The following is a 22,027-nucleotide window of genomic DNA, read 5'->3' on the forward strand; positions in this document are numbered from 1 at the left end:
TGTTTTGTCAGCATTACACATTGTTTTTATAGATGAACCACGCTGGCAGACCTTTTGGGGTAAAATGCCCATCAACATCAAAATAGCCACTACAAACTGTATATTCCCTGAAAGCCTATCACCTGAGGGTTTCAAAGACACTTTTAATTCGGCCTGCTGCAAACACTAATTTAATGAAAATGTCTGGGTTTTTTTATATACCTGTTCATGTCAGACACATCTGGCATGGATGCTGTATGATGGGATACCTACAACATGAAACAGAACACAACAAATTACTTTTCCACTTCTGCTGAACACATTGGTACCACATGTGCATGGTATGTTGGCATTGCACAAGAGGCCCCCAAATCATGCCAGTGCAAAGTAGTTTCCGCTTTTTCAGTTTATCTATTAAAAAGCAAATCATCATATTTTTTTGGGGTAAAACAACCCCTAAACTTCAAAGTAACCTCCATGAAATATTTATTCTCTGAAAGCACATGGCCGAGGACATCAAAGACACCCCACAATTATAAATTCAATGGAAACACAGGATATTGAGATTCTTTCTTCCGCCATTTGTGCATGTCATTAGTATGAATTCTACATGTTTATTAACCAATGAAGAACAGCTGCCTTTTCCCATTCACACTAAAGAATGAATGACTGATATGAATGAATGCTCTTCATTGGTTGATGCCAAGAAGCCTTTGCCAGCACCCAACTCTAGCTAAAAAGTGTGTTAAAAATATACACAAATCAGCCGTATTAAGATCACTGACAGGTGAAGCAACACTGATAATCTTGTTCTCATGGCATGATCAGTGGGTGAGATATTTACTTTTGTCCTCAAAGTTGATGTGTTTGAAGCAGGAAAAATGTGGGGTGTTCCTGGTCTGCAGTGGTCGTATCAAAAGTGGTCCAAGGAAGGAAAGCGGTAAACTGGTGACAGGGTCATGGGTGGCCAAGGCACGTGGGAGGGGCGAGGACTGGCCCATGTGGTCAAATCCAACAGACAAGCTACTGTACCTCAAATTGCTGAAAAGGTAATGCCAGTTCTGATACAAAGGTGTCAGAACATACAGTGCATCGCAGTTTGTTGCGTAAGGGGCAGCGTAGCCGCAGATCAGTCAGGGTACCCTTGCTGATGCCTGTCAGGGATCTCCGGATGAAGCACCGCTTCACCGGGTCAAGACCCGAATTCTCCAGGTCGTGGGAGCAGGCTCTTGACACGCCCCACTCCCTGCCCATTTTCCCTTTAAATTGGGGTGTTTTCCGCTGACGTCAGCGGGAACGACCCCATGGTCAGCGAGACCGCCCACTGATATCAGCGAGACCGCCCACCGACGTCAGCAGAACCAAACACCGACCAACTAAGCATACGCCACTAAATACCTTACTGACTGCATAACTATACCACTGCCTAAAATCCCACAACGCTGCTGAATATGATGGCGCTATATACCTCAATAAATAAAGTAAAACAAAAACATTAGAAGCTCCTTTTACGATAATAATGATAAATTCATAATTTATCTTTTGACAATGATTAAGGGGCATGAATGAGACATCTCAGTAAATGGTCTGTCAGAAAACATCATATTGCCTTTATTTGTACTACAATCTGCCTGTGTTTAACATTTATGTTAATGAAGAAAAGACTATCCTGGTTCAGTTAGTTGGAACAAAGACAACCTCAATGAATTCAAACTGAGTGTGAGTAACATAAATACATTGTTGCCACATATAACAGATATGGAGTATCAGCTCTACAGACACTGCAGATGATGCATGATCCCTTAACACAGCAATGCTATTGGTTCCTGAGCTAGTCGCTTGAGCTTCCTGTTTTATATTGATGCCATCAGAGCCCCTCCCTCAGGTACAGGCAGCAGGAAGCCGGCTTTGCATGTTGCTGTGATCATACTGCGTGCGCCTCGGTAGCATAGGGGGAGGCGGTGCAGCCATGTGCAGTTTCCTGTTTTCCACAAGCAGGGCAGACATGTGCAGCTTCCTGTTTGCCTCAGGCAGGGCAGGCTTGGGATCGCTGTTAAATAACCCTGCACATCGCGTAGCTGTTATCTCAGCTGTGTGCAGGAGATCTCTCGCTGACATGGTAAGTGCATCAGACCTAGAGAAGAGCGATGTGTTCTGGAGCATCCCTTTACTATTGATGACACCTGGAGTTGTCTGGTATTGGCTCGGAGTTATAGATATAAATGGGATGAAGGTGGTAAAAGTATAATAATTCCTTCATCAGTGGCAGCAGCTCCATTTCAGAAACAGAACAATGAGATGCCCACTTACAGTAATAACTTAAACTGAGTTTATATATATATTTATATACTTGTCTCTGATTAGCACTTTAAATGCCCTTGTAACTATGGACAGGATGTTATTGTTGTTATTATTATTACTTTATATTGTTCCATCATGACTCACATCAGTTTGTGTTTAGGAAGAACAGTCCTGTGGCAGACATCAGGTGCATTCTCTCCCTTCCCTTGGGAGTTCCTCCATATTTAAATATTTTCTTTCTCTTTTAAATTACTCTTCTGGGTCACTTGCGTGTTAATTTAGTGTCCATACAACGACTGCTTGTTCCCTGCGATAGGCTGGCGTCAGGCTGTCAGACACTTTGCAAATGCCCCAGTGTGAGGGTTGGGATACATCTGTCAGGAGGGGATTATTCGCTGTAGGGAGAGATGGTAGAAGAGTCACTATTTACTATTAAGTGCCAAAACTAGCAAGTGTTCCATTTCATATTAGCATTTCATAATTTTTTTAAAAATTAATTTCTTTAACTTAAGTACCTTTTTTCACAATTGTTTTAATTATTTACATTGTGAAGGACTGAGCAGGATGTGCATAATGCAAAATTCAACATGTACAGAGATTTTGAAGAAATCTCGCTGATTTACTTATACATTTTACAGGGCCAGCCAAACGCTTACTGCAGCAGAAGCTCACTGGGTATATGCCTTCATAATATATAAGAGCTGAAGCATAGCTCTATCAACTCTCCCTTTAGTAAATAGACTCCAAGGTGTCACTATTGTACACACACCTGAGCGCCACAAAGGCACCTATCATTTAACAGAAATACAGATGTTCGTAAATAAAGGGACCTATAAGGATATTGAGTATTGTACGTTAACTGGTGGAATTTCTCATCAAAATCAAATCCCTATTATTAACGTAATGGTGTTTATCATGTGAAACACTAAATTTAAGTTAATAGGTTGTAACATCATGTTTAGTCAGCATATGTTTAGTCTTAAGTATGAATAAGCAGGATACTGATGATCAATTTTGTTGGGTGATCGCGTCTAGGATATTGAGTGTGAAAACAAATATTGATCATTTTACACAGCTAAATAGTGAGTGTATATGATAAGCTGCAGGTGTATATTTTGTACTACCAGGTTCTCAGAAGATATTTGGGATATAGCACCATCTAGTGGCTGTACATAGTTAAAACATTGAAAAGTCTCATTGTATATATGAAAACACCGCTTTATTTACAGTACACACTAGTGGCGACAAATAAATGTAATAAGTGCAATGGAAATACAATGCAAGCTGAAGATAACAATTGGGAAAAACCTACATTATTTGAAATGTATTAAAAAGGAAATTATCAATTATTACCAAAACATCCAGAATATTTTATACTTACTTGAGCCGAATTAGGCAACAAATCTTAGCAGTTGGTTTTGAATCCTGCCAACATAACTACCGTATTTGCTTGATTATAAGATGGCCCCCCAAAAAGTCTACCCTAGTTGAAAAAAAGTTTTACTAGTAGATTTTAAATTCAAATGTAAACTATTTTTCATTTTTAATAAAAACTATGATTGAGAAAAATGCATTTTTTTGTTATTTCCTTTTATTTGCCAACCTGCCCCCTTATATGCCACTCTGCCTCTCTGATATGCCACTTAAGCTCCAGATATGCCTTATACCCCCTACATGCCAATCTGCCTCGCAGATATGCCTTTTAACCCCCAATATGCCACTCTGCCTCCCTGATATTCCTTTTAACCCACTATATGCCACTCTGCCTCCCTGGTATTCCCTTTAACCCCCTAAATGCCACTCTGCCTCCCTGATATTCCTTTTAACCCCCTATACGGCACTCTGCCTCCAGAAAGTCCTTATATCCCCCCATATGCCACTCCTGCCCTCCCCCGACTTACCAGCCGGTGAAGGTCTGCGTGATGTGCGCAGACAACCTCCGCCCCTGCCTTCTATGAATCAGCACCAGAAGGTCATGTGACGCCAGCTCTCCGACATAGAAGCCCCAGAGGAAGTGCCGGCAGCAGCGGAGGTTGTCTGCACGCATCGCACAGACCTCCACCTGTTGCCGAAGAGGAGGATCCAGGTCTCCTGAGGGGGATCTGGATCTTAATTCAATTAATTAAATGGTCAGAATTTCCCCAATGTGTGTTGATTCTTTGGGCTAATCACCTTTTATATAGTCCAAAGAATCAACACACATTGGGGAAATTCTGACCATTTAATTAAAGGGGACGCTTTGTGCTTTATGTAGTTTAAAATCAACACACATTAAAAATGTGGACTTGTTTATGAAACAGTTTATAGTGGTTATTTAGAACCATATTTCTTTTCTTGCGCATGAATTACTGCATGCCAATGTCCTTCATTCTTTTATGCAGACTTCAGAGGGGCATTTGCTGACACCAGATGAAAGAACCCAAGCTCTCCAAGAACTCGGCTCATTGGGATGGACTGAGATCCCAGAAAGAGATGCCATTTATAAAGAGTACATCTTCAAGAACTTTAACCAGGTAACTTTATTTCTTTAACATTTTTAAGTGGCCTAGCTGTATTCATCTGATATTTATGTTAAGTTACATGAACTTACTGGGAGCACGTCTTGACTAAAATTACTCTATTCATGGCTGGACTGGGAAAAAATGACGCAAAATGACAGATGTCCAGTATCGATATATAGTTGGGTCCAGAAATATTTGGACACTGACACAAGTTTTGTTATTTCTGCTGTTTGACCCAAAACATACTGCGCAAGCAACCCAGGAGCTTTTAAGGCAAAGAAGTGGAATATTCTGCAATGGCCGAGTCAAACGCCTGATCTCTACGCGACTAAGCATCCATTTAAGGCTGAAAGACCCACAAGCAAACAAATGAAGACAGCTGCAGTAAAGGCCTGGCAGAGCATCACAAAGGAGGAAACCTAGTGTTTGGTGATGGCCATGTGTTCCCGGCACCGAGCAGTCATTGTGTGCAAAGGATTCTCGACAAACTATTAAAAATGAACATTATATTTATAATTGTGTTGATTTGTCCAATTACATTTGAGCCCCTGAGGGCCAATAAGGGGACTGTGTGAAAATGGTTGCAATTCCTAAATGTTTCATACAATATTTTGTAGAACCACTTGAATTAAAGTAGTCTGCACTCCAATTGTATCTCAGTTGTTTCATTTTAAAACCGTTGCGGTGGTGTACAGATCCAAAATTGTGTCCGTGTCCAAATATTTCTGGACCTAACTATATGCAGATCTATGGCCCAGTAACTCAAACCTTTCTACTTTTCGTAGAAGAAATGACATCACAAAGTATAGGCAGTTATATAGAAGTACATCCATGTAGCGAAACAGCTTGAGAATTGATAATCTTTCATAACGGGGAATTATAGTTAAAGCCGTTTTTTTCTTCCAAAGTGGCATAAACCCATCCTGTATATATCGGGCTCATTGTAAGCCTAATGGTTACTCTTGGTGTCCTTGGCATTGATGGAATACTTGAGAGACACATATACACACACACAATGAAATTGTTTGAACAGCTGTCTTGGTTTGGGACAGAGCCACAGAAATGTCACTTAGTAATAGATATTGAGTTTGTGATCTCATTTGCTTTTGCATGTCTTCTGTAATCACTTTAAAGGATTTTTCAGTTTTATTATATATTGTTTTGACCATTGTCACATTGTACCAATCCTTTCTCTGTACCAATTTTCACATGTAAATTAATAAAAAGTATAGTTTATACACCCACACCAAGCTTTTTGTGTTAGCCAGTGTTGTAAACCCCACTTTTTTTTGTGTGCGCAGTACAAGTGGGCTTCATACCAAACCTGATACAGACAAAAAAATAGATGGAGTGCTATGATACAATTGTAACGGAATATAACAAAATCGTGTGCAAGTATCTTATCACAAAAGAAAAAAAGATACTTAAGTAAACTGTTAGATACATCTGATACAGAAGAATGGCTTAGTTTAGAATACCAAAGAACAGATTTATGTTATGGTATGCATGATGGGCTGAGATACATTAAACGAATAGCTTAGGGGCCTGAAAATCAATTTTTTTTTAGTTTTTTTTTAGAATTGGAATAAAAAACCCCTTAACATGGAAAATAAAGAACATGAGACAATACTAATAAGATGTTTACGATTTTTTTTAATCGAAAAATATTGGAATATAGATACGATAACTATAGATATATGCTGATATTGACGGGTTGTATCTAATTTTTATTTTCTACTAACTCTTTTTTTTTTTTTTTGTGGTTACGACATTTCCATAATTTCTCTATATTTTACATCATAACATGTGTATATGTAATAAATACACACACTCAAATATGCAGAATCACATGTACCCACACATACTAACCCTTCTACATAGACACACACTTATTTACCTTATTTCAGAGGAAAGTGCCATCTAGCAGCTGGTGACAGCTCTCCCTTGCTGTTCCCTTGCAGTCATTACTCACTGCCTGCATCTGAGCGGCAGGAAATGATGTCATATACCAGAGCTCAAACAGTGTGCCCGAGTCGCTCAAATCTATTGGTCAGTCTGTGCATTTATTGTGTGCGGAGGGACTGATCAAGATTTACAATTTTTGAATCTTTGAAGACATTTAGAATAGAATTTTGAACTCGCATTAAAAAGACTGTGTAGTCCCCCAGATTTTTTGACATCATGCTTATTCAATGTATGCTATATAAACTGCCTAATTTGCTGCTCTTATTCCGAGCTCCCTTTTTACTTCAATTAGAGTGCAGAACTGATAAAGTGCAATCAGAACATTGTCATTAGTTATCATGACAAAAAAACATTTTTGTATGTGTATTAGCCACATATATTTGTAGTCACATCATCTATCGTAAGTGCACCATAAAAAACTTAAGATCATGAAAAATAAGCTGCCACGCATTAAAATTGAATTTGAGAATATATGGATATTCATAGAATTTATTTTACAACTGATACTTGCTTCTCATCAACAGATTTATGCATTTTTTTCCAAATAATGTTAAGCCCTACAATGACTGACTTGATATTTATGTTTTTTGGGGGGTTTTCTTCTTCGGGGTGGTGAGCTGTCTTGAATCATGTTAACAGTATGTGAGGACTTAATCATTAAATTAAGCAAATTCTGGAAAGTACCTATGAAATCCTTCACACTCCAAGGATTACTTTTATTTGACTTGGCATGTGAAAAACATTGTTAAAAATGTTTTATTGCATCCTTTTATATCACATCATATCTCCTTCTGTACACTGTTCCAGTTTGAATGAACTAAACTGTAGGATTTAGATACATTGACTATTTTAATTCTAATAAGCCATTATTTGGATAAGGGGGGTCGCATGCATTCACAAGTTGCATATCTACCACGTTCAACTTGCAATATGGTAATATACATAATATTTTAACTAGCATAATCACTGTGATCATTCATTGATTATAGATTATGAATTACAATATTTTATAACAATGTATGATTTTTAGCCATTATATATTTTTTGGGTAAAGCAAGATTATAGTCTGAGGCCGAAGGCCAGGGGTCAAAACCACAGGATAAACCATGCCAATACAGAAACAACACCAATCAGGGACAAGAAACAATTCTCCAGTAAAGGAAGCTGGGAACAACCCCAGGTATAAAGGCCTTGATCAACACACAAGTCTCCGGAGTGTCAGGAACCTCAACAAAGATGACATGGGGCAAGAATCCCGGCCACTACAACACCCTCAATGTTGACATGGGCAGGCAAAAAACCTCCCAAACTTGGGTCGGTGGTTCCAGATCCAGATGTTCTTGACAACTGCTGAATTACATTTATAGCCAAAATCGTTTGGCAGGAAGTTCATACTTATGCGACAATAAGCCTTGTGTTGAGATGGAACAATAGCTGAAGTACATGTTAAGATATCCGAGATGAAATATAGAAGGGGGCTAAGCGCTAAAAAGTCATGAAGGAGAATGCTAAAGGTGCTGCATGGTTTTATAGAGAACCGAGGCATTGGTTTAGAGCCCTGCGCGGGACTGCTTTTTTAATCCCGCTCCCGCAATATGTGTGTTCCACTCCCGCCCGCTCCCACAACATGTGTGGCCAATCCCGCCCGCTCCCGCCACATTTGTGGTAAATCCTGCCTGCTCCCGCCACAAATCATGCCCACCTCCTTATTTGACCTGCAGATTTTCTGTGCAGTCCTGCAAGGCTGCCTTCGAGTTGCTCCCTCACAGCGTCTCTTCTCTTGCTCCACCCAGGAACACAGCGGAGTCACGGGAAGTGACGTCGCATCACGTGACTCCGCGTTGTTCCAGGGCGGAGCAAGAGAAGAGACACTGTAAGGGAGCAGCACAAAGGCAGCCTTGCGGGACTGCGCGGGATTACCGGGACCCGCAGGTACAGTGTCTGACCGCCCGCTCCCGCCTGCAACACCAGCAAGACCACCCGCGCCCGCAAGTTTTAGTGTAAATGTAAATGGTGCTCTGGAGAAAAGAACGTGTATTCTGGTGGCGTTGGTGGAGTTGAGAGCATATTGTAGAAGATAGATATGTGAAGCTGAAAGCCCATTGAGCAAGGGATTAAAGTAGTCAAGATGGGAAATTATTAGGGCATTCATAAATGTTTGTAGGGTGATAAAGACATGTGTGGATATTAGTGATATTTTGACTAAAGAAGCAACCGGTTCTGGCTACCTCTTGTAAGTGAAAGTGCGGCATTTTTACATGTGATTCCAGGCTGAATGTGAAGAGACTGAACACCACCCAAACGACTACATCTTTTATAGAGAGTTGGGTGTATCAAACGATTCTAAATGTTTACCATGTATTGGCTTTTGAAAACCCATATGCGCCAGCGCACCAAAAACTGTTTGACTTAAATTTTTTGCCCAGACAATATTACTTCAGAGTACAAATTAGCTATACCCAAGAAATATTAAGTATAATATAATTACACATATTATATTTGAGCATACGCTTTCCGAAGCAGTGGTTAAGTCTATAAAATGAACCAGCCACTGGTTTACTTGCCAAAGAAAAGAAACACATTCTGAATAACTGCTTTTTTGGAACTTATTTTTTCAAAGAAATTACTGTTTTGGCTCGTTATAACCACATATAGTGATTTTTATGCTGTTACCATGAATGGGTTTTACAAATATCTGCTTTCAAACTGTTTGAACTCAGATCTTCAAGTGTTAGAATTTTATGTGTCTTTCATATTTAATGTTTAAATTAAGTAATTATACTACTTGCCCTGCCACTTATAATAAATACTGCCTTTGGGCATGTAATAGGAGCAATCATAGTTTGATTTTTGCCAGAACTACAAGGCTGTGAATGCTCTCTGTCATTAAATAGTGTCTGTCTTGCTGTTTTAAAAAAAAAATAAATAATAGAAATTAGGTTATTAGAACTAACACTGCAAGGATTATACATAGAAATACACACAATTAGAAACATAAAGACTAATACTCTGGAATAAAATAATGTCAGGTCATTTGGGTGTAAGACTATAAGTTTTCACCAGCTTTAGAAAGACTGGCAGTGGGAAACTGATAAGACTTCCTACCATATTTGTATCTAGATCTAGGAACTGAATATGCCAGGCCTAGCATCATCTGGTATTTTTAACTTAAAATATCATTTTTAGATCATAAAAAAGTCTATTATTTTGAGCCCTTAAAATAAGATTATAGTTTACGCTGTATCAAACTTGGACGTTCCAAATAAGTCTGAAATTTTATTTTTTAGGTGGTGAGGTTTAAAGTTGTGTTCTCTTGCAGCTTTAGTTTGGCACTTACAAGAAGAAGAATAATGCACTTTTTTTACACAATGCAATGGATAAGCCAATTTCCTGCTTTTTTCTATACACACTGTTGTACTGAGGAACACTGGCTAGACAGTCATACCCACCAAACGTTCTGAGCTTTAGAGAAGAGGGAAAGAGGGATTTAAATAAAAAGGGACTGCTCTAACTTAAGGACACTTGGGAAGTACGATAAAGTGTAAACAAGTGCTGTTTACATTCAGTCCACATGCTCTTCGCGTGGATAAATGTCCCTGTATACAATCTACAGGAGAGGAAAGCACACGTTGTGTCACTTGGAATTCTGGAACAGATTTAAGTTTACTGGCACATACAGAAACCAAGTGTTATAAATAACACTAAAATAGGTTTGAGAAGATGTTAAATGGTCCATTTCTTTTGCTTGCCCCTTAGACTAGAGGTTGCCATTACATTTCTTAGGTCACTAGGGAGCGGTGATCTGCATGCCTTTTATACAATGGTGTCTTTTCATCCACAGCCATACTTTTACAGAGAGGAACTGGGTGTAGGATTTACCAATAATGGTCAGGACATGGGAGACTGGTGCATTATAATATATGTATACGTGAGAGTTGTGATTTATAGCACATATGATTTGCATTGTAGTTAACCATCATAATTAGGTGTACTGTGCTGTGTGTATTATTTGCAAAAGGTTTTTTTAATAGCCTTTTAAACTTAAACCTGCATTAACAAAGTGCTGTACACACATGTACACATATACTATTTAAAAGCACCTGTCTGTGGCATAAATAATGCAGATTCTGTCACACTTTATAGCTATATATTGCTTAGCCCGCTGAGCCTGCTAATGTGTGTGTGTGCGTATGTATATGTGTGTGTATATGATATCGTTGGACAACCTGTTTCAAAACCGTGGATTGACTCCTCCTTTGCGGCTATAACCATATCCGATGCCTTCCCTTGCGGGATGTGGCCGGGACTGCACACTGACGGTATGGAGGTCCCACTGACGTTGGGGGCGTTCCCGCTGATGGCAGCGGGAAAATCCCCTATTTAAAGGAAAAATGGGCGGGGTGTGTCAAGACCCCGATCCCCCGACCCGGAGGGTTCGGGTCTTCACCCGGAGAAGCAGTGCTGACCCAGCAATCTCCGGGTCAAACCCGGAGAGTTCCCTGGTATGGCTATAACAACCCCTTCTGAGAAGGCTTTCCACAAGCTTTTGGATTGCTTCTATGTGAATTTGTGTCCATTCAGCCAAAAGAACAATTGTGAGGTCAGGCAGTGATGTTGGATGAGAAGACCACTGTGTTACAATTCATCCCAAAGGTGTTCAGGGCTTTGTGCCATGGGACAGCAAAGGGCCTTCCCCAAACTGGTGCCTCAAAGTTGGAAACATACAAGTGTCTAAAAAATCTTTGTATGTTGTAGCATTAACTTTACCCTTCGCTGGAACTAAGTTAAAGGGACCCAAATCTAGAAACACAACCCATTATCCCTCTTCCACCAAACCCACATTATTCCATCAGAGTTCCAGATGTGAAATGTGATTAATCACTCCGGAGAACACGTTTCCACTGCTCCATAGTCCAGTGGCGATGTGCTTTACACCACTCCAGCTCCTGCTTGGCATTGAACATTTTTGGCTTGTGTGCAGTTGCTCGGTCATGGAAACACATTTCATGAAGCTCCTGACACGCGGTGGTTGTGCTGATGTTGCTTCCTGGCACAGTATGGAACTCTGTAGTGGATGATACTACAGAGGGCAGGTAAGTTTTACACTCTACAAGCTTCAGCAATCAGTTGCCCTGTTCTGTGCATTGTCTACTGCCTCATGGCTGAGCAATGTTGTTGTTACTCCTAGACACTTCTACTTCACAATAATAGCACACAGTGGACTGGGGCATATCTAGCAGGGCAGAAATTTCACAAACTGACTTGTGGCAAAGATGGCATCTTATGACACTGCCATGTTTACAGTCACTGAGTTCTTCAGTCAATGTTTGTCAATGGCTGCCTATGTGCCTTATTTTATACACCTGTTTGCAATGAGTGTGGCTGAAACACCCAAATTCAATAATTAGGAGAGGTGTACTTTTGGTTATATAGTGAAATATATGTGTGAAATATATATATATATATATATATATATATATATACATATATACATATATATATATATATATACATATATACATATATATATATATATACATATATACATATATATATATATATACATATATATATATACATACATATATATATATATATATATATATATATATATATATATATATATATATATATATATATAATGTGTGTGTGTGTGTGATATATTATTATTTCCCTGATATCTCTCATGTCTGATAGTGAAGTCATTTTCAGACCGTAGAGAAATGATATTCCCAGCCAGCTGCGACTCGTATATTAAACATAACACCTGTGGCCGATATTGCAGCCGTTTACCATAAATTAACATGGTAAGAAGGATTATGCCTGTCATGACTGTTCAAAAAAAGGTCTACATTTAATTTGATTTCCAGTTTTGTATGAGGTATCCAGCGCTTTCTTAAAAGGTGAATGTTCAAAGTTATGAATCTCAAACCATTGTGTTTTATGATACTCTGAATGGCCATAAACCTATCAGTGCCATTGATGCGAGAGGAACAACTTTGCTTAGCTCTTCTAAAATATATGATTGCGTTTCCTTTTTACTATTTAATTTTCAACAAAACATTTTTTAATCTGATAAAACTGCTAAAATGTCATTGCTACTTGTAGCACAACAGCAATTCTACAGGGATACTGTATCATACCACCATTCTTGCCAGGAACATTGTGTAAAAGTACCATAAGGCTAGATGGCAAGGACTCTCAACTCCTGATGTGTACGTGTTAACTGCCCCATTTCATTTATACACCGATGAATAATTTGATGGCGCTAAATAAGTTAAATGTAATAATCATATAATAAAGAAAAAAACACTTTTCAAATAATTTTGCTTTCATCAAAACTCTTAGGTCAAGTAAGATGTATTTTGTGTTTTTTTTTCTACATGTTAATCATATTTGAATAAACATAGTAAGTGAATTCAGCTGGAATTTTCAAAATACTTGAGGTTTGGAGCTGCTGGTCAAGGGACTACAGATATGGCAGCCGCATACACAATCGTCTCCAATAGTATCCAATAGGATACTATTCATACATAGCATATGGTGGTTGTCCTGCTATAGATAGTAAGGCTAAATCCTTTCAGGTAAGTTAACACTTGTTGTTATAATAATGTATAGGTGGCGTTCACTTTTCAATACAAGGACACGTTATTTTTCAGTAACGTACATTTTAAAAAGTATACGGTATTCAAACAATGTCTTTACAAATTTACTGTAACTCTATATCCATATAGTATACTGTACCTCCACCAGGTATCTTCCCCACTGACCCAATTTCCGCATCTCTTGGACACTGAGGGTCGTGGACACATGCCCATGTCTACAGTCTGTAGCACTTCTAGTGCTATCCACACCACCACTGTCTTTTGCTGCACACCCAACACAGATGCCCTGATTTGGACACCTGAAATGTTAGGTATTATGCTATAGACCTGAGTATATTTTTGCAATTTTTGACCTGAAATACTGTTTCTGTTCCAAGTGCACATTGTACAGTCTGATACTCCAATGCTACAAATTAGGTTTTGCCAAACTTTCCAGTCACATTACTGTGCATAACTACACAGTGTCAGCACGTTTTCATGAAGTGCTGTATATTACATCACATAAAATCTTTTACATTTTTGTATTGCATAATGAACAGCACTTTCATGTCATAGTGGGAATGTGCCACTGTAGGCAGTTGGAATTCATGCAAAAACAGAAATAAATCTCACTGTCCCTTGAAAGAAAAGTCTAGTTTTATATACTATTTAGAAGTTGCTCAAGCTGGTGAGGTGGTTACTTTTATCTAATGCAAATTAGTGCATTATAAGTAACTTAAGTGCAGGTCCAAATGGCTTGCTGTCTTCTGGGTACCTGGGTTTTGCATGTTGCAGACAGAATAGACTAATCATTGGGGGGGGGGTGGAGCTCATTGCCGTTGTACAGATAATTGGTGAGACCTCACTTGGAGTATTGTGTACAGTACTGGAGAGCGTATCTCCAGAAGGATATAGATATGTTGGAGAAAGTTCAGAGAAGGGCTACTAAAATTGTTCGTTGCAGGATGAAACTTACCAGGAAAGATTGAAGTATTTATAAATTGGGCAGACTAAATAGTCCGGATGGTTCTTATCTGCTGAACACTGATGATAGGCTGATTCTATGTTTCTAATGGGACATAATGTGACCTATGGGTTAAACTAGCACATTGTTTACCATGTGACTATAAAGGCCTCATTGCCCACCCATGGAAGACCATAGAGAAGGTGAGAACTGAGTGGGATTTTCAGGAATGTGCATGTTGGACAGGTGCTGGCCTTTATGATGGCTAACCCCTGTGCCTAGCACATATAACCCTAAAGAGATGGTGGTCTAGGCACACATATAGTCTGTTTTTATAATTTAACTATATTGCTCGGTAACATGTGGTAATAGATAGTTATATTACAATTGAGCAATTCAATAAGATTCAAATATAAACCTTAATCCACTTGGCTCTGTGATTGTACTTTATTCAATGGCACACATGAATAACTAATCACATTAATTTGATACAGGCGCAATGGACAATGCTGGGAATCTTTGCTGCACATGTACACAAATATGTAACCGAGGCGCTTGAAGGCTTCAGGGATTATAAAATGTAGACGTCATTACTATATCTTTATGTTGAATGTGCAAGGAAGAAACTGTTCCTTATGTTTTGCGGTTCATCATTGCAATTACATGTCAAAACGTATACAGTGGACTGTTTTAATTCTTAAATCTGCTTAATATTCTCCTGTCAGAATGTTCTCTGTGACCTTGTTTTCTGGCACATCTTATGCCACTGTCCTTGCGTAAACCCCTGAGGACTTTGATCTGGTGCTTTCCTTCAAACCCTAGAATTCCAGCTCCAGTATAGCCGGGAAAGTGGGCTCACATGGTCAGCTATGTATCTCTGTATTCTTTGTCTTAGATATCTAAACTTTTACAGTGACCAAACAGCAATCAAGACTTCTTAAGAAGGTTTATGTGGTAGCAAAGTATTATACAAACAGTACTGATTGATGAAAAGATGGTGGTCGTAGGTACTGTAGGCTCAGTATTCTTGGTGAGATGGAGAAGAAAGAGACGTTGCCCTTGTAACCATCAGTATTTATACCCCTTTACCTTCAGTTAGGGTATAAGTTGCATTCAGGCCTAAAGTGTGTATGTATAGAAAAGAATAAAAGCATTACAATGATTTCTTACACTCTCCTACATACGGACAATTTACATAAAGCAGTAGACTTTCCTTCCCCGACTGAAGTCTTGTGTGCTTAAGAGTACATGGGAAACTTCTGTTAAAGATAAATGCCTCATGTTTACTCTTAAATGTGAGGTTCTGTCTGGGGGCCAGAACGGAACTCTCCGGTTGTGCTCATTGTGCTGTTGTCTTGGGTGGATAACACTGAAGTGTAGATTGGTGCATCATTTCCAGATCCCATAACCAGTTTCAAGGTTTTACATATTGTGACAGGTTGGCCAAGTTGTCCCCTACAAATTATAGATATTGACATTCACATAAGGTTTTACTATGCTTTGTTTTCTACAAGGGATTTTGTGAAAGCCTCCTTGGTTTGGGGACTAACTAAGCTACTAGCCAGCTACTCTGGTTCTAAGCCAGATTTAAACAGAAACACACAAAAAAACCAACATACCTTATAGGTCATATGATGCCACTTTTGCCACAAGTCAGCTCATGACATTTCTGACCTTCCTGGGCCACTGTAAGTGCTGTTTTAGTGAAGTAGAAGCATCTAAGAGCCCAGCCACAAAGTGGTAGATCATGCACACTCTAAGAGCAAGTCTGCAGAGTAATAAAGCGTAAAAATCGCCTTTCCTCTGAAAAATCACTCACTACAAAGATCCTAAAAATTCAATTTTAGACAGTTGTGTTCTTATAACTTTGGGGAAGGACCTAACCTGTCCCATCATGACTGCGTACAAAGCAAGGTCCATGAAAACATGGTTTGACAGATTTGGTGTGGCGAAACTGGAGTGGCCATCACAGAGCCCTGACCTAAACAACACTAAATACTTTTTGGATGAATTGCGAGCCAGGTCTTCTCGTCCATCATCAGCTCCTGACTTCACAAATGCTCTTTTGGCTGAATGGGCACAAGTTCCCACAGAAACACTCCAAAATCTTGTGGAAAACCTTCCCAGAAAAGTGGATGCTGTTATAGCTCCATATTAATGCCCACGGTTTTGGAACAAGATGGCCAGTTCTCCACATGCTTTTGGTCATATAATGTATGAGTGAATAAAGAAATCTGAACCTAGAAAACCGTGGTATACTTAGCGTACACATATTCAACACTGGCTAGAAGTTAGAACCGGCAAAATACTAAACCATAAAAATTTGCCTTAGAGAAGCTATACTACCGTAATTATACTATAATAAAAATCTCAAGGCAGTATTTTTGATCATTAGTCAGACCTAGAGATATTGTTAATGATTTACAATTGATTTATGCATTATGTGAAGTCCCTACCATTACTATGAATGTTGATAGAAGATATATTTTGAAGTCCAAATATACATTTAATATTTCAATATAGAATTTTTATACATGGCCACTTCTTTTCCTATACAAATATTTTAAAAATACTGGTGGTAAATATGGTCTTTGTATGTTATGGACTTTCTTAACAGCATATCATTTGCTCATTTTGATTTAGCTTTTTGCTGATAAATGGGATTATAATCAGTTTGCAGATGAATAATCATTCATAACAGATATGCTTCAATACCACAACGACCATTTTTTTTTCATAGTAGAGGTTAGCAAAACAACATCTTTGACAGTAAATTCATCTTTAAGGAATCCAATTAGGCTGATAAAAGAAAACGTTAAAACCTAGAATTAGATGGCACATAAGAGCCATTCAGTCTTCCAGTCCTTATGCCTGTACCATGCATGTTTTAATTCTGCCATATGTGCTGAAAGGCTGTTTCACCTATCTACCACTCTCTGTGTAGTAAGATGTCCTTACCTTTAGTTGTCGGATATTTGTCACTAGTTAAAACTACATCTTTGAAACAAGGTATTATTGGCTTTTGTTGAATTTTTTGACTTGTTGCTTTCCTTAATATGTTTTTAGTTAAAGATTTTTTTTCTGCCAGTGAGACATTTGTCGTGTCCGTTCCACATATCCACAGTTCCACAGTTGCATATGAAAAAGATCTTTGAAGAGGGCTGTCTTACACATTCTTAGATTTTCATGGACCTGTAAAGCAAATTATTTTTGCAAACTATATATTTGCGTTATAACTTTGCCATCCCTGTCTTTCTGCATCTCAATAATACATAAAAACTTAATTTACAATTTTGTATTCCTTTAAATGGTGCTGTACTGTTTATAGACATGTCCCCCTTCCCATTTGCAACGATAAGTCCATTTTCCATCGTTGTAGTTTGGATAAATATGGGTTTTCTTCTCTGTATGCCAAGTTCAGACCTGGCTGGAGGAATTACCGGTAATTAATGGCATCGTATCATGTATTCTTATAAGTGACTCCAGTCTATAAAAACGTTTGCCTGCTTCCAATGTTTTAAAAACATACATCTACTCTAGCTACAAACATGGAAACAATTTCACCACATATAAGAACCATCAGCATCGACCATGTCTCTCTATCCACATTTCTATGCAAAATTCAGTAAAAAGTTATTGAAAATTCATTGCATCCTAAGCCATTTATAATCTACCGCATCCTAATCTTCAAAAGACTTTACTGAGGCAAGCAACATTACTACAATGGCGACATTTACAAAACGGAGGTATTACATTTAATAGTCAAAACCAAAACTTCAAGCCACCCAGATTAAAAAAAACTCTAACAGAAAGCTACTTTTTATATTTAGTAATTGTCGTTTTTCTTAAATGCTCAGTTTTAATGCCACCTCCAAAAACTGAAACCTTAATTACCGGTATCTTGTGGCTCTTTTTATATAAGGTAACAGGTTTTTTATAGGAAGTATTTATTTTGGGCGCGTTGATTAAAGCTGCAAGCTTCTTGAGCATTTTTGTAATATCACACCCTGTGTACTGGGCATTTTAGAGTATTACTAAGCAGACCGCACTCATATCTGCGTTTTTCCTCGATTCCGCTGCAATCAAGTTTAGGACAACACACAGAGAAGGCTCTGTTCTCAGTCTTGCAGAAAGACTCGTTTTGAAGCGGCCCAATCATTCAAAATGAAAAATAACTGTATCACTTACATAAACTCTGAGAAACGCATCTTTGTGCTGCACAAATACAACATTTTTATTTTTTTAATTATATGTCGTAGCACCCAGTCGCATCTGTTTTTTTTAAAAAAGTAGTATCTTGATCATTTATGAAGTTTTAAGTTCTTTTTCTGTGGGCTTTTTAAGTGAACTGCTCTTTAGAATTTTTTTAGTGGATAGAACATGCATTGTTTTGACATTCTTTGAAACCATTGGCCAGTTTTATTTTATTTTAATTTTTTTTCCAGTGTTTCATATTTACAAGAATTCACCAGACCTTCTGCTTTTTTCATTTTAAACCTTCTGAGTATATTGTTTTTGAAGTATTTTAAAGTCTTACAAAAAAATTGAAAAAAAACCGAAAACGAGTGTGTGTTTTAGTGTCAGGTCTTCATAGAAAAAAATATAATATATTTATGTATGTTAGAAAAAGTTTACACTTTCTTTTTATAGGAAGTACTAAAGGACCACAAGAGCATTTATGATATATGTACAGCATATATATAATTCAGTACATATTCAGCAAATACCATTCAAAAAACACCAATCGAAGGCATACATATTGGGGATTCTGTATTCTATATATAAATATATATCATACTATATGGCTATATATTGCTTGACCAACTGCAATGTGAGAGGCCAAAGGAATCTTCACAAAAGATCTCAATGTGTGCGCTGAAATATGATTTAAGCAGATTTTTGAGTGGTGTTTACATACATTTGGTTGTCAGAGTTTCACTGCTGAAGGTAAAATGTATGGCTAGTCAATCAAAATTGGGAAATGTGTATAAAAAAATAAAATAAAAAAATCAATCCCATTAAACGATAAAATAAATCCAATACGTTTTTTTAGTGTTAATTGACCTAAAAAAAAAATTCCACTCCCAACAATATCTACATTTTCTAGCAGACTATGTTGCCTTGTAATACATTTACTTTAAGTTTACTTTTCAAAGAAGACATTTTTTTTAATCCCTTAAAAAGAAATGGAAACATTTTGGATTTTGCCAATTACTATGTAATTAGAATTTAGCATGGCTCTTCTTCTCTTCTGTCGTGTCTGTAATCAGAAGTACCAACCGTTCTTCCTGAGAATGCTGACTGGCCTACACCGGAGCTTGCAGATAATATGAGTCTAATCTGCAGTCTGCCTTCCAAAAATACCTTGATTTGGAGCAATTTTGAACCATTTTAAGGAACACTTTTCCGTTTCAAACCATTTAGGGGCGGTTGTTGGGGCTGTCTAATCAGCTATGACATCTTTGAGGTCTGCAAGGTATTTTTGGCGTTCTGATTCTCTTAGTACTAACTAAAGTTATTTTCATCCTTGCTTTCTGGGAAGGCCAAACTGTGAAAACATCCCCGCGTTGTACAAGGGGCTAAAAAATAAACTCTGCTTTTCATTCATCTAGAATTTCCCTTCAGCTGTCGAGAGGATGAAAGCATTTTTTGGTATCTCTAATTAACCTTCTTGGTAACAGAGTAGTTAGCCCAGAGTACTGAAAATGGTTAATTTTAATGATTATAAACTATTGATTTTCTATGGGCTTGAATCATCTTTGTTAATTATTAACTACTCCAAAATTGGTTAGTCATACAGACTGCAATTATTAAAATCAGCTTTTTTTTTTTTTAAATACAGAGATTGTGGAGGGGGTAGTGCACCCATTTAAAATGTTAACTATTCATTTCCAAAAGCACATCAAAACCACTCAGCGGACATCCGTTAATCCATGGGCTAGCTGTTTCGGGCTTTAATGCACACTGTTTTACACGTTAACTGTTTTGAAGTCTTGTCCAATGTTGACCCTTCACATCTGCTCCTTTCACAGTAGGAATCTCCACTTACTGCAGCCTGTCAGAACGGATTACCGTGACATACTGCAGAACCTGCATTGGCTGCAATTTACTTCTTGATCAGAATTATTTCTTCCACAAACAATCACATTGGCTAAAATGTTACATCTGCTCCTTAGAAGAAAAGAAAAATGCTGGCAGAGCCGCAGTTCATCAGTGTGAGGCACATGTAATTTTTCGTTTGTTTTTCATAAAAATGTAATTACTGTGGATGTACTTCTTTACTTTTTTTTTTTCTTTCATTACCCGGCATGCTTTTGCTTTTTACACATCTGAAAAACTTTCAGATTTACTCCACCATCTCAATCACAAAATATTTTATGATGTCAAAGGGAAATTGTCGTGTTCCAGATTTATATCCAAACCTTATTCCTGATGTTTTATCTATTTACAACATATTCATATGTGTTCCCGTGTATATATATATATATATATATATATATAAAAAAATTACTATCATGCAAGGGCAGCCATCTTGCTGCTGCATCATATGTATTTAATGTGAGTCTCATCATAAGATAATTATGGTCAATAGCTTTATAGACGAGTTGCACAGTTGTGCACTAGGCGTTCACGCACAGTCTGCTAAAATTCTGCATGTAAAGCATGTCACAATATCCTAATTTGAAGTGTCATGGCCGTGTTTTTAGTAGATGTGTTAGAGCTTTAAAATATAAGTAACTTAAAACTTCTATTGAACGTCTAAATAATAATTGCTAGTTCTAGATTCAGTTTGATTTTTCTCAGCTGGTTTAACCTTAAGTAAAGAAATACTGATAGTAAACCAACAATGTTATCCACTCACCTGTAACCTGCCAGGGGTACGAAATCTGGAATCCACCTATTGTAGTAATGACAGATTAAAGGAACACAAACTAGAACGCTGCTTTACAGTCTTCCTACCAAAATATGGTTGGATTAAATTCTATGACCTTAGACATACCTTTCTAAAAACATGTTCTTCAAACTAGTATTACGCGGCTAAAACAGTATAGCACTGTATATATAGGTTGCAGTGATTCGATCGTTATAATCATCCACTTAAAATTCCACTAGTGGTAACAAAATGTAACAGAAGAAAAACGATTTAAGAGTCTTGTGAAGTAGTTTCCTTTTTAATGTAACGGAATATCCCAAACTATCCAAACGAACCCACACAGTACCTTTACGATCCCAAAGGTTTCAGAGAGATGCAACAGGTAAGAGCCTCGTTATCTTTCTTACATTTCCGATGTCAATCCCACCGGTAAGTTTATTTGAACTGGAGTATGCACAAAAGTTTAGTACTGCAGAAAATATTGAGTATTATTCTTTGAATAATTAGAAACCATGTTTCTAATAAAGCACACAGCTAAAACACATCTGCCAGTGATTTGTATATTGAATCTCTAGTCTTTAGTTGATACCTCTTTTGGGGCCAACATAGAATGGAAACCCATCCTTCCATTTTGAAGAAGCGCCCAATGAGGTCCTGAAAGCTTATATACCCCTTTCTATGTTGCTTTATTATCCCTTGGGCTAATATGGCTATATCCATTGTTTTATGGATACTACTTCTGAAATATCATTTGTCATAATTTCATCTTGTAATATTATTGGCCTTATTTTATTTCACTGCACAATTGTCCATGATAGGGGTAATATTTATGGTTCCTCTTCTGCAGAAGTACGGCAGT

The 22,027-nt window shown here is 37.8% G+C and overlaps 1 protein-coding gene across 1 annotated transcript in view; it reads left to right on the forward strand.

The window, feature by feature from the left end:
• Positions 1-1,904: 1,904 nt before the first annotated feature.
• Positions 1,905-22,027, forward strand: part of PCBD2 (pterin-4 alpha-carbinolamine dehydratase 2) — a 43,258-nt gene continuing 23,135 nt past the window's right edge. The window contains exons 1-2 of the mRNA XM_053463516.1: positions 1,905-2,098; positions 4,662-4,793. Of these exons, the coding sequence (XP_053319491.1) occupies positions 1,949-2,098; positions 4,662-4,793 (282 nt within the window). The 5' untranslated portion in view covers positions 1,905-1,948. The remainder of the gene's footprint in view (positions 2,099-4,661; positions 4,794-22,027) is intronic.

The sequence above is a fragment of the Spea bombifrons genome, chromosome 4 (genome assembly GCF_027358695.1).
Source record: "Spea bombifrons isolate aSpeBom1 chromosome 4, aSpeBom1.2.pri, whole genome shotgun sequence".
NCBI lineage: Eukaryota > Metazoa > Chordata > Amphibia > Anura > Pelobatidae > Spea > Spea bombifrons.